This window comes from Dryas octopetala, chromosome 7, assembly GCF_963921425.1.
Source record: "Dryas octopetala chromosome 7, drDryOcto1.1, whole genome shotgun sequence".
Classification (NCBI taxonomy): Eukaryota; Viridiplantae; Streptophyta; class Magnoliopsida; order Rosales; family Rosaceae; genus Dryas; species Dryas octopetala.
This window is the reverse complement of record NC_141372.1, coordinates 9,948,388-9,961,985: the sequence shown is the minus strand read 5'-3', so window position 1 is coordinate 9,961,985 and position 13,598 is coordinate 9,948,388. Positions and strand designations below refer to the sequence as shown.

The window sequence follows — 13,598 nt, the reverse complement described above, 5'->3', positions numbered from 1 at the left end:
TTATGATTTGAAGAACAACTATCTGTATTACTGTGATTTTAATTTGATACACAAATGCTAAAATCTTTATAGGATCAAACTACTACTCCTAAGGATAGCATGCAACATTCTAAGGAAACTTCACAGGTTTGCATTATATATATGCTTATTCAATTTGGTCACATCTTCTTCTTGGAGAAAATTGACCGCATTCTATTTTTCTTTGTAATTACTCTATTTGCAGCACATGAATCCAACTATATCAGATGCAAGGAATGTGGAAAATGGTCGATGTAAATTACTATCATGGATGGGAACTGGAGAAGTTGTAGCTGAAGGAACAGTTGCATCAAAAGATCCTCTTTCAAAGGTACACCATGTTTGTCTTGGACCAGATTGTTGGAAGGTTTGGGTGACACTTATAGTATTAGAAGATGCTCCATTATATCGTCCAACGTCAGAGTTTAATGTGGTTGATGATGCAATTGGAAGTACTATTGCTTGGCCCAAAAACTACATTGTTCTAAATTAAGTACTTAATTTAGAACAATGTAGTTTTTGGCTATTATGCAGAGGGGTGATCTCTAGGTCCAAAGTCTAACTAAAGTGTTTTTGGTTCTACACATGGTCTAGCTATACCAATGCAGGATATGTTTTTTGAGTTTGTGCATATTTGGTCTTTTGCAACTCCATTTTGACCATTATTTTGACTCTAGTTGATAATGTATATATTGACCTTTTTGTGGTCTACACATGCATTTGGTATATGTTAGAAGTAGGTGACCTTATTTTGTTCTACATAGTTGGTCTGATGTAGAATATATTTAACTTCTAGTTGAATGTATTTAAGTTCTTCTGTAATTTCCACTAAAAACTAAGGTGGCGAAATGATGTAATTATTTTACTATGTGATATTTTATAATTAATTGTAAGAATGTGATCTATTATTCACTTGATTTTATTTAATTTTTTCAATGTCTATTTTGATTAATGCATGACTTTGAGAGGAACATTTTAGAAGTTAGTGGGTGTATTAAAATATTTCTAATTGAACAATAATGGTTAATCAAGAGAATAAGGATGTAAAAAAAAAAAAAAAAACCAATATTCGCAGCATTTAAACAATGTTGCAAGTTGAGTAATACATAACAACATTTGCAATCTAATATCTTTAGCAACGTTAAAAATATGTTATGAATAATATTTGTGGGGGATGTAAGACCTCTTTTGCAACGTTAAAAATATGTTGTAAATGGAACTTTTGCAACGTTATCCAACTGTTATAAAAGTCAATATCCAACGATGAAAAAATGTTATAAAATATCATTTGCAGCATTTCTTAGTAACATGAAATAAACGTTGCAAAAACAAGGTATCTTTTGCAACGTCTCAATATACAGCGTTTAAGAAAACGCTGCAAATGATAATTTGCAGCGTTTATGGAATGCTGCAAATGAGTACTTTTCTTGTAGTGACATAAATACTAAAATAATTTTTAAGAACGAAACAAAATGGTATTTATATCCCTCCGAAATAATATACTTGGCTCCGTCCAATCAAATTATTTGATTACGTTGAGAATCTTGCATCCAATAATTATATTAAAGTAATAATTACTTACATGATTGTTTGTTATATATGCTAAGGCACGTTGATTTTAATTATTAAATTTTAATAATTTTTTAATTTATGTATCAAAATTAAATGGTATTTTAGATTAAATACTAGTTAAAAAATTAAACAAAATAATAAAGTAAAAGGTATTAAAATTTACAAATATTACATTACATGCTATTACGATAAAAAAATAAAAATAATATTATATCACAAATATTACATTAATTTATACTATTTGTAAAATAAGTAGACCACATTTGTAATTTCTTCATTAAAAAACTAGAAAATGAGGATTAAATACCAAATCTCAATAATTTTTTGATATATCATGAAGACTATATAATATTTCAATTGAACTACCAAATTTAAATGTAATTTTTTAGATTAGGTCATAAATACGTTGACCTATTTGATTTGAGCCTTTTCTATTTGACATTTTTATCCTTTGGCCCACATACGATGAGTGTTAGTTAAAATTTAAAAGGTTTTGACAAAATTGTCCTTAAGGCTTTTATATTATCTTGAAAATTTGCTAATGTAGTCTCAACTTCACATTTAGTTGTGACTGTACGACACTCACAACTTCAAATTTAGTTGTGACTGAACGACAGTCACATTTAAGTTATGAGAAAGTCACAGTTAAGTTGTGATTAATTGAATTTTTTTTAGAGAAATTATACTACAATATAGTATAAATAGAGGTCAAAACAATACTTTTACTCAAAATAATATATAGTATAGTGGTGTGAGTTGTCTCTTTCATTTACCAAAATAGTCACAGTTACGTTGTGACTGAATTGATTTTTTTTTTTAATACAATATAGTATAAATTAATGTAATATTATTTTTATTTTTTTTATTGTAATGACATGTGATGTAATATTTGTAAATTCTAATACCTTTTACTTTGTTAATTTATTTGACTTTTCAACTAGTACCTAATCTAAAATGCTATTTAATTTTGGTACCTAAACTAAAAAGTTATTGAAATTTAGTAGTTAAAATCAATGGATCTTAAAACAAAAGACTATGTCTCGATGAATGATTTATACCGTCAAATATTAAACTCTATCAAAAATAAAATCAAATGGTCAAAAAAAGCCATAAAATCTATACGTATATTCTTTAATTAAAAAACAGACGTCTTGCTTGGAAAAAGACTCTATATACATATAGACATATTAATTTATAATTAAGTGTTATTATACCCTTCAATATCATGTAGGTAGAGACAAAGAGAGTACATTTATGTCGATCTGATCCACAATTTAATTAAGCATTTGAGTAGTTTTTGTGTGCTTCTAACACTTTTATAATTGTTCGTCAATAATATATTATGACTAATAACAATTATAATAATATATTTTTGGATTTTTTAATGTGATGCAGTAATATATTAATGTTCCATAAATAGCATATATAGAAAATTAGGATTAAATATCAAATTTCAATAATTTTTTGGTATATCATGAATACCATATAATATTTCAATTGAACTACCAAATTTAAATGTAGTTTTTTAGATTAGGTCACAAATATGTTGGCCCCTTTGATTTGAGCATTTTCCATTTGACATTTTTATTCTTTGGCCCACATATGATGAATGTTAGTTAAAATTTATAAAGTTTTGACAAAATTGTCCTTGAGGCTTTTATATTATCTTGAAAATTTGTTAATGTAGTCTTAACTTGACATTTAGTTGTGACTGTACGACAATCACATCTAAGTTGTGAGACAGTTACAGTTAAGTTGTGACTTAATTGAATATTTTTTAGAGAAATTATACTACAATATAATATAAATAGATGTCAAAACAATACTTTTACTCAAAATAATATATAGTATAGTGTGAGTTGTCTTTTTCAATTTACCAAGACAGTCACACTTAAGTTGTGACTTGATTGATTTTTTTTTAATACAATATAGTATAAATTAATATAATATTTGTGATGTAATATTATTTTTATTTTTTTATTGTAGTGGCATGTGATGTAATATTTGTAAATTTTAATACCTTTTACTTTATTATTTTGTTTGATTTTTTAACTAGTATCTAATCTAAAATGGTATTTAATTTTAAGGGTCCGTTAACATACAGGTATTAGCACCTAAATTTATTAACCAAAACCACCCAAAACCCCTTTCTTTCTTTGCGGGCCAACTACCACAATTCTATTATTCCTTTGCGGACACCACATCCACTGGATCCCTCTGTCAGCGCATTGTTTTGACGAAAATAGGGATAACAAAAATTAAAAATACCTGCCGTGTCCTCACCAGCTGCAACATGCCAAAACACCAATAAACTGAAACTGCAAGTCAGCAACTCCAATAAACTGCAGTTTCAACTCTAATAAATTGCAGTTTCTGCAGTTTCAGTTCACTTGCAGTTTTAGAAACTGCAGAAAGTTCACTTGTAATTCCAGAAACTGCAGTTTCAGTTCACTGTAAACTGCATAAACTACAGTTTTTTATGCAGTTTCAGTTCAATTGCAGTTTCAGAAATTGCAAAAAACTGCAGTTCTAGAAACTGCAGAAAAATGCAAAAATTTGCAGATAACTGCAGTTTCAGAAACTGAACTAAACAAAAAAAATCAAGAACCTAAACATAATCGGGGAAAGGGCACAGATAAGTTAAAAATAACTAAAAACTGTCATAAGGGTAAAATTGTAAAACTGCATCACTTAACACACGCCAGCTGGTAAGCAGCCCACTCAGCTGCAGTCAACTAAAGCACATGCAGTCAAACTAACCTAATTGTTAATAAAACTAACCTAATTATTATATATTAATAATAGTGGTATTACAAGTTAAAAACCATAGCAAATATGTAGTTATGAGTAATTATTTCTAATTTTAATACCTAAACTAAAAAATTATTAAAATTTAGTAGTTAAAATCAATGTATCTTTAAAAAACCCATCAAAACATACGTTCATCTCTTAACAAAGTTTTGCCCCAATTTTAGAACCCTAAAAACCTAGTATATCATTTCTCTGATTTCATCTACGATTTAAATTTTTTTTATTCAATTCATTTATTATGATACGCTTTAATTCACTACTTTTATCTAAAAAGGCTTTGAAACTTGATTGTTTGGCTCTAATCGCTTTGGCTTAGGTGGGTAAAGAGCTGTCCCTCGTGCTTGGGTGATGAGGTTTGATGTGGAATTTTTGTTGCCGGATAATTTCCATTTGCTAGTTGACTTGCTCTACTAGACGTTGATAAACTGCATGCATGTTGTTTGTAATGTATTTGAGGAAATGACTTCAAGCTTCTGAGAGGTGATTTAGGAAGTCAAAGACTTATTTAATTTGTAATTTATGAATAAATTTATTTATTTATTTTTATGCATATGAATAACTTGTACTTATTAAACATTTTGATAAGAATGTTTCTTTCACTAATAATACTATTCTATTTTCTTTGATTTGCAGATGAGAGTTATTTGACAAACGGGTATTTGGAAACTGAGGTAGATTGGATACCAGGCATGGGAGGTATTCGTTTGAAGGACATCCCCAGCTTCATTAGGACCACAGACCCAGATGACATTATGCTGGATTTTGTTGTGTCTGAGACCAAACGAGCTCAAAGAGCTTCTGCTATTATTTTGAACACCTTCCATGACTTGGAACATGAAGTTTTAGATGGACTTTTGAGTTTGCTACCACCCATTTACTCCATTGGACCCCTACATCTACAAGTTAATCAGCTCCCGGCAGATAACGATTTGAAGTCGATTGGGTCAAACCTATGGACAGAGGAACCAGAGTGTCTTGAATGGCTTGACTCTAAAGAACCCAATTCAGTGGTTTATGTCAACTTTGGAAGCATCACAGTGATGACATCCGAGCAGCTGGTTGAGTTTGCTTGGGGACTTGCACACAGCAACCAGACCTTTTTGTGGGTCATTAGGCCTGACCTTGTTGCAGGGGATTCAGCAGTGGTTCCACCAGAGTTTGTGGAAGAGACCAAGGGAAGGGGTCTATTGGCAAGTTGGTGTCCTCAAGAACAAGTCCTGAGCCACCCTTCTATTGGAGGGTTCTTGACTCACAGTGGGTGGAACTCTACCCTTGAAAGTGTTTGTGGTGGGGTACCTATGATTTGTTGGCCTTTCTTTGCTGAGCAACAGACCAATTGCAGGTACTGTTACAAAGAGTGGGGCATAGGCATGGAGATAGAGGGTGATGTGAAAAGGGATTACATAGAGGGGCTTGTGAGAAAGTTGATGGAAGGAGAGGAGGGCAAAGAAATGAGGAAGAAAGCCATTGAATGGAAGAAGTTGGCAAAGGAGGCAGTGACTGGTCCTAATGGGCTGTCTTTTCTGGATTTGGACAAAATGGTTGACAAGGTGCTTCTGTCTCCCAGAATTTAGAATTTTGATTAATTGACTGCATTAAGAGTGAAGTGGATATTTAGGATTTTGATTAATGATTGTATTAAGGGTGAAGTGGATTCCCATCTATGTATCAAACCAATGTAGCTTGCGGTCCTACAATTTTCTATTGTAAAATGTGGTCTAATGATTAAAACAGGCCATGTCAAATAATCAAATAAAGCACATGGATTTTTCGTTTCTTTTTACTATTGCAAACTGTATCATATAACCAAATAAAGGACATGAAAATATGAGATAAGATTAGTAAAGAATTGAGATGAGTATCCTATGGTTCAACTAGAAGACTAGAATTCATACATGTAATACATGCGCCCACCACTAAACAGATGGCTAGCATGCACCACCTTTTCCATAGCATTTAACACCTTGCGAGATCTCTCTTCTCCTACAATTCTTTCTCCATCTTTTCCTTAGCTTGTGAGCAGAAAAAGAACACCATGAGCACCCAAACAGTGACCAAAATTCCGTTGGTAGATTTCTCCAAATCAGAGGACTGCTCGAATCCAGGGACAAGTTCTTGGCTCTCCGCTCGCAGAGAAGTTTGCCATGCACTTGAAGAGTTTGGTTGTTTCATTGCAATCCTGTCAAACAGAGTGTCTTTGGAGCTTCACAACACTTTGTTTGGTACATTGAGCGAGATGTTTGATTTCCCCACCGAAATCAAAGCCCAACATGCTTACCAAGACAAGCCTTTCCCTGGCTATTTCACTAAGAATCTTGCCCATGAATCCATGTTCCTCGATAATGTTTCAAACCCAGAAGAACTTCAGAGATTCTCACATATTTTTTGGCCCAACGGAAACCATCAGTTTCGGTATACTTTTCAAAACATATGTTTTTGGATTGTTCATTTTAATTGTTGTCTAATTTTAATTGTTGTTGTTTTTTTTGTTGAGCCAGTGACAGTGTTAATATGTATATGAAAGTGTTGGCAGAACTAAATGAAGTTGTGACGAGAATGGTATTCGAGAACTATGGTGTAGAGAAGTATCATGATGATCACATTCAATCGAGTTTTTACTCCATGAAATTTACTAAATACAAAGAACCGAAGAAAGGTGAAAGCGATGTGAGCCTAGCTAGTCATACGGACAAGAACTTTTCCACCATTCTCTGTCAAAATCATGTCAATGGTTTGGAGATAAAGACAAAGGATGATCAATGGATATGTGTTGATCTTCCTCCTTCATCTTTCATATTCCTAGCAAGTGATGTGTTTCAGGTATGTATATGCCATAAATTTTCATTTAATATAACTATATATATTTGTACTGCATTCACCACTAATATATGTATATATCACATCTCTCACATGCATACGTAATATAAGTGAGTTGCAACTTTGAAAATTCCACGTAGTTATAAGCCCACACTACTCTTTCATTTAATAGATGAAAAATCAATTTTCTAGCTTGATGATGAAATTCATGTGAAACCAATATTAATCCATCGGCATCCAATTGAGGTGATTATCTATAGTATAAATAACGTATTTTTCAACAATTACCAATTAGCTATTGTCTAATAATATTTTTGTCCACTTTATGGAAGAGTTCCAAAATTCCAATCTCTCGTTCTAATAAAACACAGATGTTTTTAAGAGATAATTAGGTTTGGATTCTTTAGAAAAATAGTTTTTAGATTGAGACCGGGGGTGTTTTAAAATTTATAAGAAATTTTTTTAAATTCATAATAAAGTTCTTTTAATTTGTAAGAAAATTCTTTTAATTCATAATAAAGTTTTCTCTCGATTTGAAGGGCATTTCTCCTCCTAAGGTGTAGAGTGGGCTTTATAGAGGCTGTATATTAGGTTTTAACATAAACCCTAAACCCTAACATAAAGCCGTCAAAGAAGAAAAATAAAAGGACTTGATTAAAAACTCTAAATCACTACCGGTCTTAGTCTAAGAAAGACTTAAAAAATGGACTAAACTCTAAATCTCCTTATTTTTAATCACTAAAAATTTTGAAAGAACTTTTTTGTCCAACCAATGTTTATCCATACTATGAGATATATATCATTAATTAATTAGTTCTTTATTTTTTTGTTTGTAGTTCTAGTGTAATTCCAAATTTTATTTTATTTTTCATACTAGGTTTGGAGCAATGATAGAATACGGTCTTGTAGACATAGAGTCGTTGTGAAGGAAACTAAGGTTAGATATTCATTCGGGCTTGCTTCACTCAAAAAAGGGGTAACATACATACCGAAGGAGCTTGTGGACAAGGACAATCCCTTAAGATATAAGCCACTTGATCAGTCAGAATATCTTAAAGCACAACTCATCGGCACTTCTGGATCATCCCTTACCGTCAAGGCATATTTTGGCATTTGATTTTTTATTTTTTTGGGAATCAATAAAGAAGTAGGATTTGTATAATGATTTCAGAATATAACAATATAATATAGCTGGAATATATTTTCTTTGCTTTTTTTCCCAATTAATAAAAACGTTACGCATGCATGTTTTCGATCTTAACTATTGTTTTGATGTCATTATACATGGTTTCTTATTATATTTGAGATTTTAAGGGTTTGCTAGGCTGTATATATAATATTCACTCTATTAATGTTGGGGATGGATATATCAGTTCCACGCCATTTCTCAAACATTAATTAAAATCAGGAAACAAACTAAAGAGGATTTTAATGCTTGCTGCTTGACCCTATGAATATTGGTTCCTTAAAGATATGGGCAACCACAATCTGTTCAAAGAAAAGCTTAAAAAAAAGTGGAAAAGTAATTATTATTTCTCCAAGAAGAAGCCCACTTAATTGAGAGCTGATTACTCTCCTTTAATATACATCCCCTCAAGTGACTATTCTATAAGGATCTTACATATAATGTCAAAAAAGAATCTGGAAGACAGATTTAAGTGTTATGGGAAATACATGAACTACCTAAATAGACTTCCAAAAGATAACACAAATCGTCAGAAAAAAGATGTTGATGTCTTGATGATGCTGCAAAAACTGTGCTTGTTTTTCTGCTTCTCTTATCCAATTTTGCTCCTCTAATCGTAATTGGGGTCTTAAAATCCTTCTTTTTGTCTCAGTTAAATCTGAGCCCTTGAAAGATTCTCGTATCCCACATAAAAGAAAAAGCACCTGTATTATATGGGAATCTATATATACGGGTTAAGTGGCTCACATTATGAAAATCTTTTCAAAAGTGGCCATTGGGGATGATTATAAAACTTGTAAATCAGACTTGTCTTCCCCACACAGTATTAGCAATTTCTGAATTAATGGGTTCCAATGCCTTGACATCAGAGATTAAGCCACATGCAGTTTGCGTACCATTCCCAACTCAAGGTCACATAAACCCAATGCTGAAATTAGCCAAGGCTGAAAGGCTTCCACATAACCTTTGTGAACACAGAGTTCATCCACAAGCGCCTGCTGAAATCCCAAGGCCCCAACTCCCTCAATGGCCTCCCCACTTTTAGATTCAAAACCATTCCTGATGGCCTCCTTCCAGCTGATGATCATGCCCATATTGCCACCCAACACATGCCTTCGGTATGCGAATCCACAAGGAAGACCTGCTTGGCACCCTTCAGAGACCTTGTGTCCAAACTCAATTCTTCGCGGGATGTTCCTCCTGTGAGCTGCGTAGTTTCTGATGGTATCATGCACTTTGCTCTTGATGTAGCCAAAGAACTGAGGCTTCCCCAACTTCTTTTCTGGACTACAAGTGCTTGTGGCTTCATGGGGTACCTTCAGTATCGGCCTCTCATTGAAAAGGGCCTCATTCCTCTTAAAGGTACTATTGTATTAATCAATCAAAATGAGGAAATGACATCAAATTTCTGAGTCTTCATTTGGAAACAACTGACTGTACTATTTATTTTCTTTGATTTGCAGATGCTAGTTATTTGACAAACGGGTATTTGGATTCTGTAATAGATTGGATACAGAACGAGCTCAAAGAGCTTCTGCTATCATTTTGAACACCTTCCATGCATTAGAGCATGAAGTTTTGGGTGCACTTTCACATTTGCTACCACCCATTTACTCCATTGGACCTCTACACCTACAACTTACTCAAATCCCAATAGATAACGATTTGAAGTTGATTGGATCAAACCTATGGACAGAAGAGGCAGAGTGTCTTGGATGGCTTGACTCTAAAGAACCTAATTCTGTGTTTTATGTCAACTTTGGAAGCCTCACAGTCATGACATCCGAGCAGCTGATTGAGTTTGCTTGGGGGCTTGCACACAGCAACCAGACCTTTTTGTGGCTCATTAGGCCTAACCTAGTGGAAGCAGGGGAATTAGAATCAGCTGTGGTACTTCCACCAGAGTTTGTGGAAGAGACCAAGGAAAGAGGTCTATTGGCAAGTTGGTGCCCTCAAGAACTTGTTCTGAGCCACCAAGCAATTGGAGGGTTCTTGACCCACAGTGGGTGGAACTCTACCATTGAAAGTGGTTGTGGTGGAGTGCCCATGATTTGTTGGCCCTTCAATGCTGACCAACAGACCAATTGTAGGTTCTGTTGAAAAGAGTGGGCCATAGGCATGGAGATAGAGGGTGATGTTAAGAGAAATCACATAGAGGGGCTTGTGAGGAAGTTAATGGAGGGAGAGGAGAGAAAGAAGATGAGGAAGAAAGCCATGGAGTGGAAGAAGTTGGCAGAGGAGGCTACTACTGGTCCGAATGGGTTCTCTGTTTTGGATTTGGACAAAATGGTTAACCAGGTGCTTCAATCTCCAAGAAATTAGAGTTGATTACTTGTATTAATTGGAGCAACTTCATTCTTATGTCAAGTCACATTCTCATTAGGCATTCCAATAATAGCAAACTGGAATTTGAACCGTAAGCAAGCCCAAAGCAGAAACCAATAAGAAAGAAAAAGCAGAAAACCCAAAGCAACAAACAAAAAAGAATTGACAATACCCCGAAGCCAGACAACAGTCAACTAATTACCTCACACCAACAGGAACAACCAAGTTACAAGCCTACAGATCCAAAGCACAAAGCAACAAGTTAATCAGAAGCAGCAGAACCCAAAGGCTACCCCAGGTAAACACCAGCAGCTATCCTTCTAACCAAATGGGATATTTCATTCATGGCTGACTGCAAGCTTAGCTAGCTTCTGTAGATTTGAACTTGAGGGAACCTCATCCTCTATTCAACCTCATCCTATATTCAATGACGTGGAGGATGGACTTAAAAACCATGTATAGCTAACAGCAGGCTTACCTTAACTCCTAGATTACAGCCCACTAATTCTGATTAGGGAGTCAATCGTTCTCATTGAAAGTCTGATAGCTAGAGATTATAATGGGACTGCTAATATGTAAACTTTATGTGTCCTGTACATTTATGAAGATAATGTTGGAAAACACTTTGACCCAATAGTACTTTAAAACTGATAGGGACTTGTCTTTCACAGAACACCCCATTTTCTTTAGCTTTGTCTATGATTAATTTGAGACGAAAGACAATGGCCAAAATTTTTTTTTGAGAAGAAAGAAAAAGAGAGAGAGAGAAGTAACAATGGATTCCAGTGCCCTGACAAAGAAGCCACATGTAGTTTGCATACCATTCCCAGCGCAAGGTCACATAAACCCAATGCTGAATGAAATTAGCCAAACTCCTCCATTACAAAGGCTTTCACATAACCTTTGTCAACACAGAGTTCAACCATAAACGCCTGCTTAAGTCCCGAGGTCCCAACTCCCTTGATGGCCTCCCCACCTTCCAATTCGAAACCATTCCCGATGGCCTCTCTCCAAGTGATGCCAATGCCACACAAGACATAGTATCCCTATGCAATTCTACAAGGAAAAACTGCTTACCACCCTTCAGAGACCTTCTCTCCAAGCTCAATTCTTCGCCGAATTCCTCTGTCGTTACTTGCATAGTTTCTGACATTGGCATGATCTTCACACTTGATGCAGCCCAGGAACTGGGAATTGCTGACGTTCTTTTCCACAAAACAAGTGCTTGTGTTTTCGTGGCCGACCTTCACTATTACGCTCTCATTCAAAAGGGGTTCTTTCCTCTTAAAGGTACAATTGTTTCAATCACTTTAAGGAAATGACTTCAAATTTCTGAGTGGTCATTCGGAAACCACTGACTTTGTTGTTTCTTTTTTGCAGATGAGAGTTATTTGACAAACGGGTATTTGGACACTGTGATAGATTGGATACCAGGCATGAGAGGTATTCGTTTGAAGGACATCCCCAGCATCATTAGAACCACAGACCCAGATGATCAAATGCTTAATTTTATTGTGTCCGACATCCAACAAGCTCAAAGAGCTTCTGCTATCATTTTGAACACATTTGATGCCTTAGAGCATGAGGTTCTAGGTGCATTTTCGAGTTTGAGTTTGCTACCACATATTTACTCCATTGGACCTCTACAACTACAACTTGGTCAAATACCAGCAGAGAATAAAGATTTGATGAAGTGGATTGAGTCAAACCTATGGACAGAGGAACAAGAGTGTATTGAATGGCTTGACTCTAAAGAAACCAATTCTGTGGTTTATGTCAACTTTGGAAGCATCACAGTCTTGACATCGGAGCAGCTAATTGAGTTTGCTTGGGGACTTGCAAATTGCAACAAGCCCTTTTTGTGGATCATTAGGCCTGACCTTGTTGCAGGGGAATCAGCTGTGGTTCCACCAGAGTTTGTGGAAGAGACCAAGCGAAGAGGCTTATTGGCAAGTTGGTGTCCGCAAGAACAAGTCCTGAGCTACCCATCTGTTGGAGGGTTCTTGACCCACTGTGGATGGAACTCTACCCTTGATAGTGTTTGTGGTGGAGAGCCTATGATCTGTTGGCCTTTCTATTCTGACCAACTTACCAATTGCAGGTACAGTTGCAAAGAATGGGGCATAGGAATGGAGATAGAGGGTGATGTGAAAAGGGATTACATAGAGGGGCTTGTGAGAAAGTTGATGGAAGGAGATGAGGGCAAAGAGATAAAGAAGAAGGCAATGGAATGGAAGAAGTTGGCGGAGGAGGTCACTACTGCTCCTAATGGCTTGTCTTTCTTGGATTTGGACAAAATGGTTAATCAGGTGCTTCTTTCTCAGAGAAATTAGAATTTGATTAATTAAATTAATATCTAGCTAGTTGCTACTTTGTACTTTTAAATGAAGGGTACCCTGTATTTGTAATTTGTATATGTTCCAAGAGTTTCATCGCTGTAATGTTCAAATAATTTCCATGCAGTGGTAATCTTTCAATATCTGGCATGTCCGAATTCTTCAAGTTTGTCTTGTTGTTTTGATGCTGTGATTCTCCGTTGTTACAAGTTACAACAAAGTTGCAGTCCCACCAATTCAGTCTCTCACTCTTATTTTTCAGCATGCAGTCACGTAATTCACTCTTATTTTTCAGTATGCAGTCACGTAATTATTTATTATAACTGCTGTGAAAAAAAACTTCTGATAGATTAATAAAAATATACTTCCCAATAATATGATAGCGGATTAGAGAGGTCTATTATATTAATTGCAGATGGCTCCATGATAATATATTAATGACTCAAAAGTCCGTACCATAAATGCAGTGCCAGCTGTTGCCACAGTTCTTCTCAGTTCTTATGGGTCCTCCAGTTACCTTTCGAAGCCAGCAG

At 34.9% G+C, this 13,598-nt stretch overlaps 1 protein-coding gene and 3 pseudogenes across 2 annotated transcripts; all 4 read left to right on the top strand.

Moving 5' to 3' along the window:
* Positions 1-4,433: 4,433 nt before the first annotated feature.
* On the top strand, positions 4,434-5,975 carry LOC147279505 ((R)-mandelonitrile beta-glucosyltransferase pseudogene; annotated as a pseudogene).
* Positions 5,976-6,436: 461 nt separating this feature from the next.
* On the top strand, positions 6,437-8,335 carry LOC147279504 (putative 2-oxoglutarate-dependent dioxygenase AOP1). The gene is made up of 3 exons (XM_086252036.1): positions 6,437-6,813; positions 6,900-7,221; positions 8,096-8,335. The coding sequence occupies exons 1-3, from the start codon at positions 6,437-6,439 to the stop codon at positions 8,333-8,335; spliced, it is 939 nt and encodes a 312-aa protein (XP_086108162.1).
* Positions 8,336-9,248: 913 nt separating this feature from the next.
* LOC147279503 ((R)-mandelonitrile beta-glucosyltransferase-like) lies at positions 9,249-10,726 on the top strand (annotated as a pseudogene).
* Positions 10,727-11,504: 778 nt separating this feature from the next.
* LOC147279502 ((R)-mandelonitrile beta-glucosyltransferase-like) lies at positions 11,505-13,062 on the top strand (annotated as a pseudogene). The gene is made up of 2 exons (XR_015123637.1): positions 11,505-12,019; positions 12,110-13,062. The product of XR_015123637.1 is annotated as a (R)-mandelonitrile beta-glucosyltransferase-like (transcript).
* Positions 13,063-13,598: the final 536 nt, after the last annotated feature.

Coding starts and splice junctions, on each gene's coding strand:
- LOC147279504 (XM_086252036.1), top strand. CDS start 6,437: ATGAGCACCCAAACAGTGACCAAAATTCCGTTGGTAGATTTCTCCAAA. Junction 6,814..6,899: donor AACGGAAACCATCAGTTTCG/GTATACTTTTCA, acceptor TTGTTGAGCCAG/TGACAGTGTTAATATGTATA. Junction 7,222..8,095: donor TAGCAAGTGATGTGTTTCAG/GTATGTATATGC, acceptor TTTTCATACTAG/GTTTGGAGCAATGATAGAAT.